General features: G+C 32.6%; 1 protein-coding gene across 1 annotated transcript; it reads right to left on the bottom strand.

The window, feature by feature from the left end:
* Positions 1–2,935: 2,935 nt before the first annotated feature.
* On the bottom strand, positions 2,936–3,727 carry LOC114715293 (metalloendoproteinase 1-like). Its single transcript, XM_028900091.1, has 3 exons — positions 3,716–3,727; positions 3,436–3,613; positions 2,936–3,246 (listed from the first exon to the last, which is right to left on the bottom strand). The coding sequence occupies exons 1-3, from the start codon at positions 3,725–3,727 to the stop codon at positions 2,936–2,938; spliced, it is 501 nt and encodes a 166-aa protein (XP_028755924.1).
* Between the last annotated feature and the right edge of the window lie 19,205 nt (positions 3,728–22,932).

The raw sequence follows: 22,932 nt of genomic DNA, 5'->3' as shown, positions 1-22,932 counted from the left end.
CGGCTATCACCACTACACCACTGAAAGTCAAATTTTTGTTAGTGGTGGATAATAAATTTTCATCTTCTATCCTTTTATGGTTTCCTAATTCAAAGTTTGAAACTAAAACTTCTTTCCTTCATTTTTTTTCAATCTTCTTCTTTGAATGATTAAACTATGAATATGCATATATTTAAAAGAAAAGATTTTCACTTTAAGTCCCATATTGCAATAAATAAAAAATATACAAATCTCCCTCTCTTCATTTTTACATTTTTTTCTTCTTTTAAACGATTGAAGTATGAAAATAATTATATTCCTCTCGTTTTTGGCCTTAAATAATTATCCCTCTCTTCACTTTGTTTTTTTTTTTTTTGGTGATTAAAATATATGAACATGATGTTCGAACTTAAATATAAAGATAGGGATGATGGGAAAACTCATCTACAGTGCTATAAACAATACCTGCCTATATAATTTGTAGTTGGTAAGATTGATTTAATTTATGAATGTTGATCGCAAGCAGTCATTCCTGCCTGTACATCAATGTGCATTGGGATTTGTAAGTAAATAATTAAATGAGACATTTTTAATTGAATTATACGAATTGAGAAAAGATTACTGAGATTAGTTAATAATCGTGATATGTCAAAAGTGATTATAACCATCTGCACGACTTTTAATTAAAATTATTTATATAATATTTGAACATTAAAGTCGGATATGCCCCCAGATAAATCAATTAGATATATGGACATTTTAACAATAAATTATAAATAATTTGTTAATTCTATAAAAGTATCTTATGTTAAGTGCCAATGAAAACTTCTAAAAATGTCTCATTAAAATTTGGAGGGAGTATTTTATAAAACATGCATGCTAGATACTTCCTTCAGTTCAAAATATAAGATAAACTTTATCCACATATTTTTATCCACAAATTAGTTAAAATTAATTTAAAAAATAAATATGTAATGTGTATATTTTTCTCTCCAAATATGCCTTTATTAATGAAGAGAATAAGTAAAAGTTACAATAAATGAATAAAAAAGAAAAAAGAATATATGAGGGGGAAAAATTGAAAAAAGAAACTCATTAAATGTTTTGACGAAAATGAATGTTATCTTATAAAGAAATCAAGCCCCTCCAATAAAATTTATCTTCTATTTTGAACCGAAAGGAATATCTTTTTTGGTTTGCTGAAATACAGGATTTATGCCAAAAATATGTATGCAATATATTATCTGTGAATCTTTGCAATAATTAAAATTCCCATATACAAGTTGTCAGCATAACCAAATTCATGTTAGGATTGGATCTAATTAAATTAAATGATTCAATCGAAATTCAATTTCATAAATTCATTTTAATGAATAATTATGCGGTCTTGTCATTTTGAGATGATTTGACATATTTATAGTCATTTCTCTCAATTAATTGTCCTCTCAATTAATTGTTTTTATTTTTGTTGGCAAAAAATTGTTTTTATTTTTATTCTCTCATTTGTAAATAGACCCTTATTGCTTGGAGTCTTGGAGTTGGTACTTATTGCTAAGGAAGAATTACAATGAGGTCCTAAATAAAGAAAATAATTACTAAAATTTTTTAATAATAACCTAAGTAGTCTGTAATGATAAGTTTCAAAGTAAAAAAAATGATAACTTCTAGAACTTGTTTTGTAATTATTTTTCTTTTTTGAGATCTCATTGTAATTCTTCTTATTGCTTATGCTATTTACTCACATCTTACATTAGCATTTGAAATTAATCACTCAACTTTTCTTAATGGTCAATAAAATATTAAAACTTAATTAAATGATAAGTAAATTAGGGTTATACGTACATCCGTCTAATAAAAATGAATAAATTAAAAAAATATTTAAAATGGATGTTCAACTGTTGAAGTATTAAATATGGGTTTTAGTTGATTAGATGCAAAAATAATGTACTTATTCAATTAATTAAATGATTGATCAAAATGTTAAATATGTCAAAATATTAATATTCATTAAATGATTATTATTAATTTTAAATGAACATATGTTAAAATTATTGTCACTGATAAGTATAACCGAAATTATTAAATTAAATTAATAGTAGTTAAATTATTATATAATAAATGATAACAAAATTATAGCAAGGTGACAAAGAAACAAATTTCAGAATAAAAAAATTTAGAACTTATGAAATATGAATAATAAAAGTCTAATTGAACAAGTTAATTTGTCATTAATATATCAATTTATTTTGTAATTAAAATATATTTAATTATTATATTATTAATTATGTTATTATATAAATAGTTACATGATTATGATTTGAAGTGACGGATTAGCAACAACATAATTCCGTAGCTAAAATTTTCAATGATGGAAATTAGCGCAAAAATTTAGCATCATGGAATTTGTCCTAATCTTAAAATTTCGTGATGAAAATTATTCCATTGCTACTAACAAGTTGTAAGTTGGGATGGTAAACAATTTCACCCCCTCTTAAGAAGGATAAGACAAGTTCAAATTTTTGGAAACGTATTTATTGGGAGGGTTTAAACCTTAACGCCCCTAGCCTAATAAAAATTAGTCTTGAGTCCAAAGTAATTTAGGTATACTCTGAATTTACACCAAAAGAAAATTATTCCATTGCTAAAAATTTTATGAAAGAAATTAGTGACAGATTAGTAATAAAAATTAGTAACATGATTTTTTTCATTGTTAATTTTCGTCTCTAAAAATTTAGCAACATAAATACTAACAGATTAATGGTGGAATTTAGCAATAGAATGGAATTCCACAACTAGGAAAAATTTTGTCGATAAATTTAGCAACAGAATTCATCTTAGTAGTTCCTCAAAAATTAGCAATGAAATAATTTGCAATAAGATATTCTACAATCCAAAATCTTCGGTAATTAGCGGATAGGTTTGTATGCTTGTAATATCATCAGTAGTTAGAATCCTCCTATTTTGCCCTACCTATAAGTGCAAACATCACCGCATTTGGATTTTGACAACGTTGATGTCCCAGAATGTGTGCAGCTTCATGTAACCCTATTGTCACCAAATCAACTTGGTCAGTTGTCGTTGGTTGTATGTTGCTCCAACGCTCATCTGCATCAAAGTTAAGCCTTCCATGTGTTGGCTGAAAAGCATGTGCCCAAACCCCTGAAGGGCCATTGAATGGACTGAGGTCGCCATGATTACCACTATATAACCATATCACAGTGTCGGTTTTCCCAGGAGTAACCTCATTGAATTTGAATTTTGTGACTTCTGGTCCACTGTTTGAATACTAGAGGAAAATCCTATCTTAATTCCTCTAGTGATGCATTGCCATTGATACCAGAAGGGTTGAAGCTATAAGTGAAACTTCTCTCAGAAAGAGGCCATGTAGGACTATTTGGGAAAAAGGCATACTTTAATTATTGAAAATGCTCGTGCTAGATATTTGATTTGGCACACCACATCTGGGTTGTTTCATTGTCTTGATCATTTCATGATCAAGTTTTCCTGAAACATTAAGCCGATAGGATTCCTGAAACTTCCTTATTTCTGATTCCATATCATCATCTTCATTGTCTCTGAAATAGCCGTATGCCTTGTGGTAGCTTTTAGCAAAAGCAAGGTGATTGACTTGCTCCTTACGTGGTTTCAAGCTTCAAGGTTAGGCCATGGAGGTTTGGAATTGGACAGAAGGAAAGATAAGGAGGAAAACCCTAAATAGAAAGGTTTGAGAAGTAACAATAGGTGCCATGGCGAAATTTGCGTACAAAATACGAAGGAATTAGATGAGTGTTATAAAACTAAAGAAAGAGGAGAAAATAAGAGAAGAGAATAAGGGAGAATAGAATACAGGATTATTTCTCATTTCATTTAAGGTACTGAATGCATGATACAAGACATCTATTTATAAGCACATCTTTACATCTTTGACAGAATCTATAGATTACATAATAATAGAAAATAATTATAGGATATAGAGGTAATGATAGATATTGGAGATGATAGGTGATATAGGAGATAATGGGAGATATATAGGCATCAACAAAGATATTATTATATTCATAACACTCCCCCTTAAATGTTCATTATAGATTAATGTGCCTCATTAAAAAAACTTCAACTAGGAAAAATCTTGTGGGATACAAACCTAGTAGAAGAAAAAGACTACATTATTCATTGATATACTATATAGTACTGCCTCATTAAAAGCCTTGCTAGTAAAACCTAGTGAAACAAAACCATAGACAAGGAAAAGAGAATACAATGTGTATCAACTTCCCCTCTTGGCAATATCAGTTGACATATTTGAGTTTGCAAAGTCTATATAACGAACAAGCTTTTCAAATGTTGTAGTGAGATAAAAATGTCAAATATTAATTTCATAATCTTTTAAAAATTATGAGACAAATAGTCCTTTTGTGGTTTACTCACAGGTAGATCATACTGTAATCTTTTGACTTGAGGATTAAACAAGAATACTTTATCTACATAGTAGTAATATTAGTCTTGGGTACATTTAGATAAAATAATATCACCTCCACTGTGCCCTGAAAGTAACAAAAAAAGTTCTTAACTTTATTCCAATGTCTTCATGTTCGTAAAAAAACTATATCATGCTAATTGGAAAATGATATATCAAGTTTTGTATGGCTAAATAGATATATAAGTGTGCCAGCAATATTAAAATATGGTATTTCTAGACCAAGTATTTTTTCATCCCCTTCTGGAGGTGACTTATCCACATAATGATATTTAGTCCACATCTAAAGATCTTGTAACTATTAAAGCACATAATATATGTGACTTATCCACATAATGGATATGACTTATCTATATTTTTCTTTTCAAATCTTTCTTTTCAAATTCTTTTTCTTTTAAGCAATTCATAGCTTTTGTAAATTTTTCATAAGTTTTGATGCTATTTATATCGTTAACATAAATAGCAATGATAACAAACTGATTTTCCGATCTTTTTGTATATGGGCAATTTGGAATATTTTTATATCATTGGTTTAACCGATATTTACTAAATCGGTTATACCATGTACGCCTTCATATAGAAACTTATTTAACTTAATTGAGTAGTGTTCTTGAGAGCATAACTGTATGCTTCCAGAAACTTGAGTCTTTTAGGGATTTTTATATATTGTGAACCAAATCTATCCCTCACACAAGGATTTGAGTCTTTTTTGGGATTTATATAAAATTTCAATGTATAGTGAGTCACCATATTTCCTAGACGCATATGAAATATTTTCATATATTATTAAACTGTCAGATTGATATGATGAATAAGAATTTAATCCACCGTAAGATTGCATTTTTATTTTCTCATAAAAACGCCCATTTGGCTTTTCTTTTTTGGACCTTATATCATGGTTTAGGGAGCATCTTTTCTTTTCTATTAGCCAACTATCTTGTTGTCTGTATCTCATGACAAACTTATATATAAGATCCTCATTTGATCATGTGATATCATCACTAAAATTATTGTCAATAATTTTATTCTTCTATTGGTTCTCTTTTCTTTTATAACATAACATATTAGGATATCTTTATTGCTTTCAAACCTTTAAACCTCTTCAAGGGTCAAATAGTTATATCTTAGCCTCTTTTACAATTCATGTCTCCTTAGTATGATCATCTTAATCATTTGCTCCCTTTTCTTTTCTTTTGGAACCAATCATTGCAACATCTTACTTTTATATATACTAATAGGATCATTTTAACATCTGTGAATCACTAACGCCAGGTTTCCGTCCTGGGAAAAGACAGGGAATTTTTTTCCCCTTTAACATTGGAATCCGTTGATCAAATATTTCAAACCTTCAGATAATTGATGAGTGATCCAATATCAACCCTGCTTTCAACTTAATCTATTATTACCTAGAATGATTTTATACTGTAAAATCTCATAATATTATATTAAAAATATAGTAACCATTTTGGTTGACAACGCATACTTACAGCTGGCAGTGCTCTCCTCCTTATAGAGTACACAAAATAATATTTACATAAAGCAAGTAAAGTCACTTGCCCATATATTTTGCTATACAATTTACAGAATTATAACAGGTATCTCTCCTCTTCAACCAGCCCACCTTCTTCTTAAACAATCTCCTTGTCCTTCGAGCTACTAGCCTTCCCTGTTCATCATAAATTGGAGGGTGAGATTCCGAAGAATTCCCGTAGTAGTAATTTCCATCAAACAAATGTGCAGATTACATAAAGCATGCAAAACAAGCCAAAGTGGAACATAACCTTGCAAGCTAATGCAATTAAGCATTTATGCGCAGTGACAGATAGACAAGCTGAATAAATAACGCGCAAATAATTGGCAAATACTGCCTCATGTCTATCAGCCACACGTGATCATGGCTAAAGAATCCATGCAAGGAATTAAAGATTACATGTTCTCATGCTTTAAATAGCAATATGGCACAAACAAACATGCAGTAATCATACACAAGTGTAAGGTAGGAAAGAACTACTACCTGAACCTTCTGCTTCAAAATCAAACCTTACTTGTTTCCTTTCTCTTAGCTTCTTCGGTGGGCTTTTGCAGATATCAAAACCTATTATATTAGTAAGGGTTGGTTAATACTTGATCCAACATAATTTATAAATTAAATAACTCTCTTTAAATCCCAATCTCTTTCAATCTCTACCCTTACTTAATAGTTGGTCATCCTGAACAATTTTTCTTATTTAAACTTTTCTCTTTGGAGAGTTTTCTTCCTTATCTCGACCCAAACAGTTACTTTACCTAGTAACTGGTCATTTTGGTCAAAAGCACTATTTCTATTTATTATAATTTAAGGATAACATCATATCCCCTTTTCCAAATCTGGCTCCACTTTTATTAAGTGGTTGGTCATTATGGAAAAACTAAAGATATATAAATATATATGTATATATATTACAATGTCCACAATTCCGCTTACAATCCCTATCTATTCATAGCTCAATCACATACACATTGCATATATTCTCCCATAGCCTCATAATCCTCTTATACAAACTTTAATCCTTGCCAACCTATCCTCTAATTATTTAAAATTCCTATCCATTGGTTGGTAACCTCAAGCACATTTCAACAATAAAATTTAAATCAACTCCTCTGTCTTTCATAATCTAGAAATTATTCCTAACTTCAAGACATCTCTAATCTAAAATACTATCTATAACCTTTGAACCCTCCATCAAAGGCTTCTTTCTTAAACTTTCAGATTTTCCATTTCATTTATATCCAGTATTCAAAACTCAAGTTCATTGCATTCCAAGCCTCACACGTTTCTTTCCTTCCCTCAATATGTGTGTATGTATCACTTTTCACTTCCAATACTTAAATCATTTCAAGCTAATTTCTAGACATCTAAATGCATATAACAGCCACTGCACTTCCACCTTAAGACAGACACACAATCTTATCTCAAAATTTTATTATGTATTACTATTGCTTCATAATTATGATCGAGTATCAATCAATTTTCAGTTTCACTACTTAAAAATACCCAACAACATCTCTTTTCAACCTTCAAGTTAAATCTAGAAAAATTTTCAGATTTAAGACTAACTTAAATATAAGTTAAACATTCTTAATTCTCCCTCAAAACAGTAATTAACTTAATTTCAATAATAGCGTACCCTCAAGGATGTTAGGCAACCAAAACATTAAATTCCTAAACTTACATCCCAGCCTCAAACAAAATTTATTTAGCTAGGTTAATACTACTTAACGCAAAGAAGCATCCTTACACTTATTAAATACTAAACCTTCATTTATTTGCTTCCAAGTAACTCTTAATCTTTTCTTTAATTTCCAGTCATAGCCATTGCTTCCCACGGCCCTTATATAAGAAATATATATCCAGTGCAAAATCCTATATAAGTCATATATCGCTACATATACTGAAACTATATACATACATATATATATATATATATATATCAGTTCGGTCTCCTCTCCAAAACGGTCATCATCTAACCAGTGACCATTTCCCTTAGCTCCATGAATTCGAGTCCCATGACAGCAACAAAGCACGCACACACATTATACACACACACACAAGCTTCGGTTCTTCCTCATATATATATACACTCCAAAATCTCTGTAACCAGTAACAAAGTCCCATCAGCAAACTAACGTAAACAACATGCAAGCACCGAATACACTCCCCTGTCTCGGGTTCAAAAAAAAACAGAGCAACCCGTCACACACAAACTCCTTCTGGATCCTGCGGCACATGCATATATTTATATATATATGTTTCGTGCTATGTCAGTTCGGCCAGCAAGAAAACAGAAGGAAGAAATGAACTTACAGCCTCAAGATCAACTCCTCTCACTAAGTAAATAAGGAACCGAAATTCATTCTTACAGAAACCATGATGCCCCCCTGTTCGGCCAAACTAGAGCACAGCAAGAAATCTCACATGCATGCTTAAAAACCAACATCAAACACTTCAATCTACCCATAGAATCCGAATCCATCGGTCCTCTTATCCTTTCCATCACTTTCTCTCACTACCCTTCTGTCTCTCTCTCCTCAAAAACGCCATAACCACTCGGATAACAGGAAAGAAAATGGTGGGAGGTTGATCAGGATGCTCACCTTGACAGTTTAACCGGTTTGCATGCAAGTGTAGCTCCTCAGATCACCACCTCCGGCACTACTCCTTCTCCGTTCCCTCTCTCGGTCTGTCTCCCTCTCTCGAGTTCTCTCACTGTCGCGGATGGAAGGAAATGAAAGAATGCCACGGTGAGCTGATTGTTAATGAAGAAGATGGCACGTGTAGTGTGTGACTTAATGGACCATTTTGCCCCTCTAAACATTCTTATTTCCAATTTCATCCTTTCACTAAATTTCTGAAATTATAGAATAAATCCAGAAATTTTTCCATGATGTTTTGTTTGGATTTTCCTTCTCCATTATCTTCTTTGACCCATAAAATAACTTCCCTAAAAATTTTAGATTAAATATAAATCTCTAAGTATTTTTCCATAATTTTCAGAGAAAATAAACCATTTTTCTCTTAAAATTAGCTATTAAAATTATTTAAGCCATTTTTGGGGAAATACCTTTTCCAAAATGTCTCTAAACCCTAAAATCAATATTCCATAATTTTTCCCAATTTATTTGGTAAATAATTAATTTTAACGAATTTTCTTTTTTCTGCTCATCCTAAGTCATAAAATTCGGGGTGTTACAATCATTCTCTCAAGCTTTTAGCATGTCTTACAAAGAATATGAGTACTTTTAGATAGAATATGAGATTTGAAAATTCTCATTTAAGTCAGTAATTACATCTAGCAGATATTAGCAATATTTTATGAATGCAATACTTTATAAACTTCCAATTTATATTACTATATTTGAGGGTCTACATTTAATAGTAAAAATGTATTCTATATGTTGTCTTTTCCAGCTACTCATTTTTTCCCTCTCATGTTGGGAATACAATGTAAGTCTCTTAAATCCATAAGTTTCCTTTAGAAATATTATTTTGTTTCATATAGAAACAAACAAAAATAAGGAGGTTATGATCCAATATTAATCCTAATTTGCTTTTAATATCCATCTATATGCATTATTGTGGTGGAATAATAGATATTGCACCTTCTAAGATAGAAAATGTTTGGCTCCTAACTAAAAGCCAATTATAATAGGAGAATCCACAATACATTGTTCACTTGATATATTTATATGCAAATACATTGTTCGTTTGATATATTTATATGCAAAAACATATAAAATCAATTATCCCAATGCTAAAACGAAAATTTTGTTGTCATAAATTTTGATCTAGCTACTTATGAAAGCTTTTAAGCATATAATCATTGATAAGTTGAGGAACAATCACTAGCTACTTCAACAAAAATCATATTGGTTGCATAATCTACAACTTATGAACTTATACACCCAATGTAATTATTTGAACATATTTGCAAACTTCAGGTGGCAAGTTGATTATAATTACCCTTGTGACCATTTTATAAATGCATCTTTCTTTCATAATGTGTTGATTTGATTCACATGGTGTCTCAATAGGCCTATATATAAACTTGATCCATTATATATATTCACGGATCTGATTTTAAGCATAGCTAGTGATGTTTTCTTATCTAATTCTTTTGAGAACAAGTAGCACATAAATTTCAATGCACATTCTTGACAAATATTTTGTATTATTATGATCCAGAATGATCTAACTGGTCATGATAATCAATAAACATATAAACTTCAGGCTTATTGTAATATTATTCTCAAACATTGATAAACTTCTGCTTATCAATGGAGATAATAAATTATGATATAGCTTTTTTGGAGCTTTATATTTTCACCTTTCACCCAATAGATGAAACTTGCGCATTGTAATTTTATTTTCAACCATCAATGGGTATAATAACCCATAATATAGCTCTTTTAGAGACATATTTTCATCTTTCACTTGATGGGAGAAGCTTGCGCATTGTAATATTATTCTTAACCATCAATTGAGATAATAAATCATGAAATATCTCTTATTGAGTCTTATATTTTCATTTGTCACCTAATGGGAGAAATTCACACACCCTCGAAGGGTCAAATTCACAACCTCTTGACTTAAGCAAATGTTTAGTGTTAATTAAATCTAACACTTCCAACTCTTCTGAATCCTTAATCAATATGTTATTTTCATTATTATATTCTTACATGTATAAATAAAAAAATTGTGAGGAGATTATAAAGAGAAATGAATTATAATAAATAAAAGATAATCAATTAATTTTTGACATTTTCTCCCAAAATCTAATTATAGGGATAAAAAGATATTTTTCTTTAAAAATTTTTCATATATTTTTTCTTCTATAGATAATATTGAATGAAGTAAATGATATTGACTAATGGGATATTTAATTATAATTTCTCCATAAATAATAAGGGAGTTAAAAAATGGGATTTATGAACGTAATTTTCTATGAACAAATAAGGTCTTTAAGAACAATTTTTTTTTAAATTTAAAAACCAATGAGTGACCCATTTAACAACATAAAATTATAATATTACTATATATCAAAATATGACAAACATATAAGAATAAGATAAAAATTTGAATTTTGAATCAATAAAATGAAAAATATGACTATAACATAAAATAATGAAGAAAAGTAAATTCTTTTACCTTATATGATGAATATGAATCTGTACCACAAGACCATATCTTTTTTTGACAAATTAGTGCTATATTGAAGGGTTAAGAGTCGTCTAACACCTTGAAGTATTTTTTTCAGGTACATTCAGTATTCTAAAGTATTAAGCGATACAATTTCACCCTTAATATATTAAAAATAGATCAATTTTATCCAAAGCTAACAGCCCTTTTAGTTTGATTGTTAAATTGATGACTAGGATTGAAGTTTGATCCACGGATGCTTATTTGGCAGATTACATGGCAATAATTTTTATTTTATTTTTGTTAAACGGAAGCTTTTTCTAACCCCAATTGAAAAGGCTTTAAGATGTTTTCCAGGTTTTTATGAAACCCATGTGCGAAGTCAAAGGCAACAGTGTAGAACTCCGCAATGGAGTAGAATTCAATGACAAAAACAACATTATGTATGTGAGGAAAAGAATCCATTCCCAGGTAAGAATCGTTTACCTTTGCTTTTTACTACCTAGTAGGCTGTAGTGAAATTCCACCATAGCCCTCAATTAAAAGTGGGTTTTACGAGGAAATTTTTTTTAAAATAAGAGCATGTCAGTAGATGCAAATATGAGAGATGATGTGGATTGGGATGAATATGATGTGGCTGTGGAAAAAGACTATTCGGGGATGCATGTAAATGATGTGGCCGATTGCGATGCCGATGATTTTCTCTTCCAAGTCAAAATAATTTTCAAATTGTTTCTTCTCTATTATCATGCTTTCTTCTCTATTCTCTTGTTTTCGATATTGTAGGCAAAATATATATAACCGTTATGTGCGTCGTGATTGAAGATTGAAGATTGCAATTTAGTCTTCTTTTTAAGCCAAGTTGAGTTGATTTATGCTTAAAGAGAATGATCAAATATTGGGTCTGTACAATTTATATATGGGTTATTTGGGATTGAATCACTTTTGTGGTTTAAGATAGGCATTCTGTGGAAGTTGCCTTTAGATATTATCAATGTGATCTTCATCCGCTCCAAAAGTTGTCTCATATTTATCCTTCTGATTAATTCAATGATGCTTTCATTTATAAATTAAATGAAAATTTTAGTAGGATTGGGAATTGCTCCCATATTTGGCGTTCTATGTGATATGATGTTGATTTTTTCTGGGATTACATATTTGATTTTATTTTTCTTTTCTCTAAGTTTGCTCTGAACCACATTACCTTCAACTTTGGTGTCTTGCATTGCGTGTGCACATTACTTTTCTATTGTTTGTTTTTTCATTTTTTTAACTAGTTGAATTTTTATTAGGATGTGTGATAACATAAACTTCTATAATAGTAATTAAAGAATCTGAAAGTGGGGAGGACGAATCAGTAGTTGAAGAATCTCAAGGTGAGGAGGAAGTGTCAATAAACGAAGAATTTGAAGGTGAGGAGGCAGGTTGAGTTCCATAGATTAGACAAAATGCCTTTCTTTATGTTGGTATGACACCTCCCAACCATGAAGAAATAAAAAGAGCTATTGACTAGTATGCAATAATGTACACGGTTAAACTTAGACTATCAAAAAGTGAGCCTTCAAGAGTTAAAGCTATATTCAAAAGGGACGTCCTTTCATTTTGAATGCTTTAAAAGAGGGGGCCAACCTTAGATTAAAAGTGAAAACCCTGTGCTACAAGCCCAAATGCCTTGGAGTTTATAAGAATAAAAAAGCTAGTGCAAAGTGGTTAGCTAGGTACTTTAAAAACAAGATTCAAGGGAGGCCGTAATACAAAATAAGTGAGATGAAAAAAGAAGCAAAAACTGAATTGAAGTTGCATGTGAGCATCCAAAAGTGCAAGAGAGCAAATAAGTTGATAATTAAAGAAATGGAAGGAAGTTATTAGGATGAATTTGGAAATTTAGAAGATTACTATAATGAGTTAAGAACCTTAAACCTAGGTTCAGATGTTAGTGTTGAAGTAAGCAAAGAAGCTATAGAAAATGGAAGAATAGTATTTAACAAAATGTATGGCTGCTTTAATACTTGTAAGGTGAGATTGATGTCTCATTTATATACTTTAATACCTTAAAATTTTTATGTACACTTTAATTCATTATTTAGTTGTTGCACGATTTATAAATTGGGTGGAAGGTTGGTTGTAGGCCATTTATTAGATTGGATGGGACTTTTCTAAAAGATAAAGCAGGAGGGATTCTCCTCACTGCAATAGGACTTGATGCAAATGACTCTTTATATCCACTTGCATTTGGATTGACTCAACAAGAGAACAAAATAAATTAGAAATGGTTTTTGTAATGGCTTAGAGAGTCATTAGATCTTAGAGACAGATCAACAGTCACATTAATGTCTGATATGCAAAAGGTACTGGTACTCACTTCACAATATTTCAGTATATTATATTTATTGTTCTAAATTTAACCTTTATTTCATTTGTAAGGGTTATGTTTAGCTATTCAAGAAGTGCTACCTAAGTATGAGCATCGATTATGTGCTAGACATATATATGCAAATTGGAGTAAAAGGTGGATGGGATGTGACTTGCAGAAAAAATTCTTTTCTTGTGTATAGAGCACATTTCAAGAATAGTTTAAGGACAACCTAAAACAACTAGGGGTTGAGCAAACAGGCAGTAGAGTCATCTTTTTGTTATGGTGCGCAATACTGGGCAAGAGCTTATTCTAGCAAGAGGTGTCAATCTTAGAATGTGGACACTAATTGTAGTGAAAGCTTAAATGAATGGATATATGAATATAGATATCTTCCTATGATTCATATGTTCGAGGAAATAAGAGAGAAAATGATGATTAAATGGGCTGATAGTGTTAAAATTGCATAGAAATGGAATTGTGATTTTAGCCTAGAATGTGTTGAATTATTTGAATCGAATAGGCACTTAGCAATAGGTTATCGAGTAGCTTTCAATGGGGATGAAGGCTATGAAGTCAGTTAGGGGCCAGTAGGGCTGCACATGAAACCCGGTAAACCCGATCCAACCTGGCCTCACCTAGTCCATTTTTTGAAGTAGTCCAAAAAACCCGATAAAAATTGGGCCAGACCGGGTCTGACCAAAAGACTAGGTAGGACGGGGTTACGGGTTGCCATGTTGGACTGATAACCCGGTCCTACCTGGTGATTTTTTGTGAGACATAAAAAAAATACTGCATAGGCCCATGTTACAGTTATACTGTTATAGTTTCTTTTCATTTTTTCCTACCAAGTCGGTCCATTTCTGATTTAGGCCCATGTTGAAGCTTTTTTTGTTTTTTTCCAGATCCAATTTTGATTTCACCGAACCGAATGTCCATCAGAGTGATCAAACTATCAGAGTTTAGAGTGACTAGTGATGCTGCGATGGTGCGATGGCCTAATCTATGTAATCACTTCATCAGGCACCCAGTTCATTCCCAAATTTCATCTCCCTCCAAACCTAGCGGTGGCGTCAGCGTCTGCGTCTCAGACTCTCAGGCTCTCTGTGATTAGCAAAGACGGCGAACGGGCGAAGTGGCGAGTGGCAACCTCATTCGCGCAACCCTACCCTTTTGTGATTCGGTCTTAGTCTGTCGATTCGGTCCTCACTTGGCGTCAGCGTCTGTGTCTCAGAGTGATTCGGTCTTAGTCTGTCGATTCGTATCAGCCTTTTGTGATTCGCGCAGCATTGATGACCCCATTCTCGAGTAGCTAGCAACCAAGCTTGCCCCCTAGTCTGTCGATTTGCAGCTCACTAGTTGCTCGCTAGTTGCCGGCTCGTCGCTGCTCTCCACTCTCCAACTTTGTCACCGTCAGGTAAGTTCGAGCCTCTCCTCTTCTATTATTAATATTTCATTCTTCCTATCCAGCTTAGCTTCGTGTGATACTGTGATCCTCGGTCAAATACTATATGTGTTTTTTTTTTATTTACCAACGAAGCAAACATGTGATCCTCGATTCCTCAGTCAAATACTATGTCCAGATTCAAATACTATATCTGTGATAAATTGACAGTAGCGAAAGGATCTTAATATACATAATTGAGGCAGGGACAGTGTAAATTACTCCAAGATAGCACACCATTTTATTGCTGAATCAGTTCATTTTATCAACACCATTGCAGCAGAAAACTGTCAAAATTTGTCTACTTAATTGCTGAACTAACTTGTCCAATTTATATATCTTTTTTTATCTGATTATTGTGAACAATTATGATAGGCTTGCCATAGTTAATTATTGTTCCTAAAGTTGAAATAATTTGTCTACTTCATTATTCTCATTGTGATTATATTCTTATTCGTTGTTCAATTTATTATAGATATATTATCCATTTATTACTTTGAAATGGAGGAGTAAGATTCCATGTCAAGTCAAAGGGGCTCAGTGACTCCCCAATTGGGTGATAACCTAACACAAAGTAGCTCTGGACCTTCACTAATTCCTTCTCAAAGTCCTATTTCTCCCACACCAACATCATCACCTCCTGTTGCCCCTACTACTGCTACAGCACCCATTACCCAATTAACATAAGAAGCAGGAGTAATTGAGGGTGAGAATCCTAGGAAGAGAAAAGAACCAGAAAGAAAGCCTCCAAAAACATCTCATGTTTGGGACCATTTTGTGAAGCTACCATTGGAAGAAACTAATGGAGAGATTAGAGCATCTTGCAAGTACTGCAACCTAACTTATGCCTGTGACCCTAATAAGCATGGTACAACTTCTTTGAAAAGGCATTTGTTTAAATGTACAAAGAACCCACATAAGGCCGATAAAGATAAGAAGCAATCAATGTTGGGTTACCTTTCAAATACTTCTCAAGGAAATGCCTTAGTCCCTCATGTGTACAATGAGAAACGAATACGAAGAGCCTTGGCTGAGTTTATTATTTGTGATGAGCTACCTTTCAAAATAGTTGAGAAGCTAGGATTCAAAAAATTTGTAAATGCATTAGAGCCTCGATTTCCTATCCCATCTGGAATGACTGTTGGTAGGGATTGTTGGCAGCTGTTTCTTGGTGAGGTTAAGACTTTAAAGAAGATTTTAAAGAGTTGTGCATCTCGTGTTTGTCTCACAACTGATTGCTGGACTTCAAATCAGAATTTCAATTACTTCTGCTTGACAGCTCATTTCATTGATCCTAATTGGCATCTGCACAAGAGGATTCTCAATTTCTGTATGGTTGAGATCACAAAGGAGAAACCATAGGGAAGACAATTGAGAAGTGTTTGCTGGATTGGGGAATTGATAAGGTTTTCATAATTACTATGGACAATGCATCTTCAAATGCCTCAGCATTGTCATACTTGAAGAAGCGATTAAAGAATTGGAAGGGATTGGTTTGTGGTGGGGATTACCTACACATTAGGTGTTGTGCTCATATTCTTAACTTGATTGTTTGTGAAGGCCTAAAGGATTTGAAAGAGAACTTTGAAAGCATTAGAAGTGCCGTTAGATATGTGTGCTCATCTCCTGCACGTTTTGCAAAGTTTAAGTCTTTTGCTGAGGCTGAAAAAATTGACACTAAAAGCCTTGTTTGTTTGGATGTGTCAACCAGGTGGAATTCAACCTTCTTGATGTTGGAGGCAGCATTGAAGTTTCAAAAAGCGTTTGAAAGAATGAATGATGAGGATGATGACTACTGTGCACACTTTAGCCCCCCTCCAAGGCATGAATCAGAAGCACATGATATCAAAGAGAAAAAACGTGATGGCCCACCAGTGGTAGAAGATTGGAATCATGCACGGGTCTTCTTAAAATTCTTGAAGGTTTTTTATGATATCACATTGATGTTCTCAGCTTCCCTTAGTGTGACATCAAACTCATGCTTCCATCAAATTGCCTATGTTCAACAGATGTTGGAAAGAAATATTTTGAATTCAAATTCCCTCTTATCTGATATGTCTTTCAACATGAATATGAAATATGAAAAATATTAGGGCAAAGATGAAATTATTAATCCTTTGTTGATTGTGGCAGTTATACTAGATCCTCGTTACAAGTTGGCATATGTTAATCACATATTTGAGAATTTGTTCCATGACAGTGAAGTTTGCTTGTCTATGAAGGATAGGGTCAAGGATTGCTTATATCGTATGTTTGAAGAATATTCTGCCTTTGTTAGGATATCTTTTGAATCCAACACTGCTTCATCTCCTGCTATGCCTTCATCTTCAGTAAGTGCTATAGCAAATGTGGATGATCATGATCCAGGCCTTCAATGGTTGGCAACAGTCAAGCAAAGAAATTCAAATGATTCTCAAACTGAGTTAGATAAGTATCTTGCTACTGATTCTGATGATATCCCTGCTGATTTCAATATACTAGCTTGGTGGAAGGCAAATTCTGTTAAGTATAGAATCCTCTCTTGCATGGCACATGATGTGTTGGCCATCCCAGTCTCAACAGTTGCCTCTGAATCTGCTTTTAGCATAGGAGGTTGTGTGGTTGATCAATATCGAAGCTCATTGTCACCTAGGATGACTGAAGCATTAATTTGTTCACAAAATTGGCTTCTTCCTGGTCAATCACTATCAAAACTTGTTGATAAGCTTTGTGAATTTGATAATTTTGAGGAGTCTGGTAATGTTTTAAACATAACAAGCTTTTATTTAAATTTATCATATCACTATAAAATTATAATGTTTCTGTTTTGTGTCTTTTTTTCCTAGATGCTTCATGTGTCACTGATGGTGGAGATGCTGCTATGTCCATGGAAATAGAGTAAAGCAAGGATTGAGTTCATAGTTCGCTGCCATGTGCTGTGTCACTAATGATCATTCCATGTTTTCATATTTGCTGTTGTGTGATGGACCTATAATATTTGATATTGGCATGCATTTTGGTTTTATTATTAGCTATGACATTTGATTAGCTTGTGGCCTTTAAATCAGCAAACTTTGAGATTGATTATATTCTCATTTGATATTTGCTTTTGTGTAATGTAGTAATGGACTTTTTTTCTGCACTGCGGTTTTGCACTTCTGCTTATTTGAACTTGCATTTTGTTGAAAAGTGCAGCACGCACAAACCAGCAAGATGTAAGCTTTCAAGGCTGTGTAATGGACTTGTTTGATAGTATATTATGGACTTTGATGGTTACTTTCTTTACAGTTTTATTTTATTATTGTATTGTTTACAGCTGTTTATACTTGATTTTAATTTGTAGATTGTTTTAAAGTTATTCTTATTTGGAATTTGGTATTCTCATGATGTTACTCTGTTTAGGACAAGTAGATAGGAATTTTTTATGTAATAGATTGGAAATTATTGATTAGGAATTAAAAAAAATAGGACAAGGGATATGAACTTGGACTGGATTGGACCTACTGGACCAGTAACCCGGTCTAGTCTGGTCCAGTCCGCCCAACCTGAGGACTAGCGGGTTCCTCGCCGGGCTAGACCGGTCCTCGGGCTGGGGTGACCAGCCCGAAGACCAAATGGACCAGACCACGGGCTAATGCCCTGCCCGGCCCGGTCTGGTCCATGTTCAGCCCTAGGGGCCAGATAGACATACTGTGTTTCTCAATAGGAAGGTATGTGCTTATAAGGCATGGGAATTAATTGGGATTCCTTGTTAACATGCAATTTGTGCATTTTATCATGCCAAAATTGAACCCAGCAATTACCTATGACAATATTATCATAAGACCACATATCTTGCCTGTTATGAAATAAAATTTCAGCCTGTTAAGGGTAAAAACTTTTGGAAGATAGAGAATTTCTAGCCTATGTATCTTTTACCATTGTGTAAGTTGCTTGGATGACCCAAGAAGAAAAGAAATAGAACTAAAGAAGCAAGTAGAAGAAAAAAGTAGGCCTAGCTCAACAAAATGTATCACATGATCAAAGTGGAATGCTACAACCAACAACTGAAAAATTGACTAAGTCAGGTTTTGGAAGTAGATGTGCTATTAGTAGACAAGAGGGACACAATAAATCAACTTGTAAGGAGGTAAATTTGTCCAAAATTGTTTTGTTTAGTATGTAAATTTGTCAGTAATTATACATATAATTAGCTAGATTCATTTTTTTAGACACAAACTTTTTTAATTTTAACCTTGACCCTTCAATCAGAAACATAGCTTTGGAATAGTTAATAAAAGCCTACTTATCAAGTTTAAGCCTACTTGTGAGGTTTTGTAGTGCTTTTTAACAATTTTATAAAATTCTTTGTATTTGTTGTAGCACCTGTGATCAATAATTTTCTCTTAACTTGCAATTAATAGTACATTGTAATTTCATGTAGCGTCCTCCATTAACAGGTACAAACATTAACATAATAGGAAAGAAAAGAGGAAGACCTAAAAAAGTTTGTTACAATGCTAGTCAAGTTGCTCAACAATGCCATTCCATTTCACTAGAACAGAGTCAAATCACTCAGGAAGCACAAAATCAAATACATTGAGATCTAATATCGTAATAAAAAGTTCCTATAAGAAGAGATTTGACTATGGCATAAGCATTAGAGTTGATTTAGAGATAGGACAAACTGTGTTAAATTTAAATAACTTATGCTACTATTTTATTATTGTATTCATCTATTAATAGCTAGCACCCAATATATTCCCCTTACTTTAGCCTAACATGTAATATGAGACTGTAACTTAGAAGGGGACACTGCTCAACACCATATAGAACATTAGGCTAATCTAGAGACACGTTTTCCAATTCTAAATGAGAGGGAAATGAGAAAAAACTAGCTTCAAACTTCAAATGGTCAAGAGAGGAGAATTACATTATGTGGTGATGATGCTAGAGTCTCACATAGAACTAAACTTCCATTCAAACCACTGGGCTTGAGACGGATGGGGCAACTATGCTTGACTAATCCACAATTGCAAGCAGAAAGCAAAAGGAGGATTGATATGCAAAAGGCTAACTTAAGAAGTGATGGCATATAGACCTACTTATTGCATATTTTGGACTTTCTAAATGTATAAATTTGGTTTGTTAAATGCAAATCGTAGTTTTGTTAATGCATATTTTGGTCTTCGAACACTGTATTTTGATATCATGGAAACATTTGGTGTGTTTTTGGTCCATGGATTAAGTGATGCTTCTACATATGACCTTATATTAGCAATGGATTAGTTTTATATGGAGTTTCAAAATTGAGCATATTAATACTACTCTATTTTTATTACCTTAATGCAATATTGTTTGCCATTATTACTTGGACAGAGATTTTGATTGTATATATATTGTGTATATATGTGCCTAACATTGCACTGGAATGTATACAATCCTAACACTATTAGTTGAAGTTTTATTTGTACCACCAGAAATCATAATAAAAAATCGGATATTTTTGGCAAATTTGGGTGTTGCAGTAAACAAATGCTCCCACAAACCAGAGGCCCAGATGTTAAAATTCTAGAAAAAACCTTGAGTGTTATGTAGCTCTTGAACAAAGACTACCATAGCATGTAAGCAAGTGCTCCCAATAGTTGAGCATTTTGAGTATTGCAGTAGTGTCAAGAAAAAGTGAAAAAATAAAATGGTGTAGATGGTGGAACTTGGTGATTTGTTGCTGCACATTTGTATGGAACCCTATTATAAGCCGCACAGGTGGAACTTCTTTCTCTTTGGCTTTTTGACCAAAATACTATGTATAGTAAATAATATTACTCAGATGCTATAAAATGAAAATTATTTACCTAAATACTACATTTAAACTTGTTCTTAAAGAGATGAATTTTAAAAACACAATGAAGAACTCGTTCATCATTTTTAAAAATTTTTTTTCATAAAAAAGGTTGTGGGCAACTCCTGTCGCCTATTTAAATAGGCTACCGTCACTCTCTCTCTCTTTCTATCAATATATATATATAAATACTCTTCCACCAAGCCGATCTTTTTATTTGGCTTATTGATGGCTCTCCTCGCAAAACACTGTTCATAAGCTGCTTGGTTACCATCTCTGGCTACATTTAAGTCGGCTTCCTATCATTAATGTATTTGGCTTAGCAAAGGACCTGTTATGTCAGCACGTCAAAATTTAAAATTCAAATACTATTCAACTGGATATCTATTTAATTTCCCGCCTATTTCAATACTTCCTAAGTTCCTATCTCACTTTTGATGAGTCACGTATTGGGATACATGATATTTTGAATCTATCAATATATATATATATATATAAATACTCTTCTACCAAGCCGATTTTTTTATTTGGCTTATTGATGGCTCTCCTCGCAAAACACTGTTCATAAGCTGCTTGGTTACCATCTCTGGCTGCATTTAAGTCGGCTTCCTATCATTAATGTATTTGGCTTAGCAAAGGACCTGTTATGTCAGCACGTCAGAATTTAAAATTCAAATACTATTCAACTGGATATCTATTTAATTTCCCTCCTATTTCAATACTTCCTAAGTTCCTATCTCACTTTCGATGAGTCACGCAATGGGATACATGATATTTTGAATCTAGGATCCCTAACCTAACCTCTCATCTCTTAGCCTAGGCTTAAATATTCAAAGAGCCTCCCTTATATCTTCTCTCTACTCCTTTCATCAATTTATTCCTCCCCTGTACTCTCTCCTTCATCGATTTCTTCTTCCTCTTCTTCACTATCTTCTTCATCTTCTTCCACTTTGATCAATGATTCCATGTAAAATAGCAGCCAAGGGAAGGGTTTATGGAGTCTTTGCATCTAATGGTTTTGTGGAGGGCTTTTTAACTAATATACGATAAACAGCAAAACTATATACCAAAATGCTATACTTTTGAAACTATTTACCAATATACTGTACTTAAAATCGTTCTTGGCAAGAACAATTTTAAAATTACACACAAGTCGTTCTTGGCATGAATGATTTCAGAAATCATTCATGCCAAGAACGATTTTACTTTCTCACATACGAATCTCTGCCAATTTTACATGCAAAAATAAGAATCCTTGACAATGCTCCCATGAGGCTACAACGTCTATATTGGATTAAAATTTGAAAATCCCAATTTTTTTAATTTTTTAAACAGAGCTTGATGAAATTTTCTGTTATTTCCTCTTCTTTTTATTTTTCTCATACCAAACAATACGTAACAAAATAAAATTATGCTTTGATTGTAAATTTTTAATTGTAGCAATTAAGTTGTAGGACTAAATTATTATTATTATTATTTTGGTCACAGGCATAAAAGGTCCATGGCCAATACTTGATTTCTCGTCAAACCGAACAAATACCACACAACTGGCTTTTTAATCAAAATACTACAAAGAGTAAAATTATATACTAATATGCTACACTTAAAATCGTTCTTCTGCTGAATGACTTCTTCATTTAACAAATGTTTACGCCAAGAACGATTTCTAAAATCTTTCACGCAAAGAACGACTTGTGTGTAATTTGAAAGTCGTTCTTACCAAGAACGATTTCAAGTGTAGATAAATGCCACACAAGCTTTCATGCACATCAAGGATAGATTATGAAGAAATCGTTCAGTAGATAAATGACTTTAAAAATTATTCACTTGAAGAATGATTTTAAGTGTAGCATATTAGTAAATACTTTTAAAAGTGCAGTATATTAGTATATAATTTTACTTTTTGTAGTATTTTGGTAAAAAAGCCTGTCGTGTGACATTTGTTCGGTTTGACGAGAAATCAAGTATTGGACATGGACCTTTTATGCCTGTGACCAAAATAATAATAATAATAATAATAATAATAATAATAATAATAATAATAATAATAATAATAATAATAATAATAATAATTTAGTCCTGCAACTTAATTGCTACCTATGCAATCTTCCTATAGGATTTAATGTTGAGGTACAATGGTTGTGGTACTATCCAGGTGCGAAGACCCCAGAGGTGATTGCAATGAGCAGAGATCTCACACAGC

This window comes from Neltuma alba, unplaced genomic scaffold (genome assembly GCF_004799145.2).
Source record: "Neltuma alba isolate B1F8T4 unplaced genomic scaffold, ASM479914v2 tig00011585_pilon, whole genome shotgun sequence".
In the NCBI taxonomy this organism is placed as follows: Eukaryota; Viridiplantae; Streptophyta; class Magnoliopsida; order Fabales; family Fabaceae; genus Neltuma; species Neltuma alba.
The sequence above is the reverse complement of the archived record's forward strand: the minus strand, read 5'-3'. Positions and strand labels throughout refer to the sequence as shown.

Excerpts from the sequence above, each read along its gene's own strand:
- LOC114715293 (XM_028900091.1), bottom strand. Across the intron at positions 3,247-3,435 it reads AATGAAACAACCCAGATGTG|AAGTCACAAAATTCAAATTC; the intron begins GTGTGCCAAATC and ends ACAGTGGACCAG.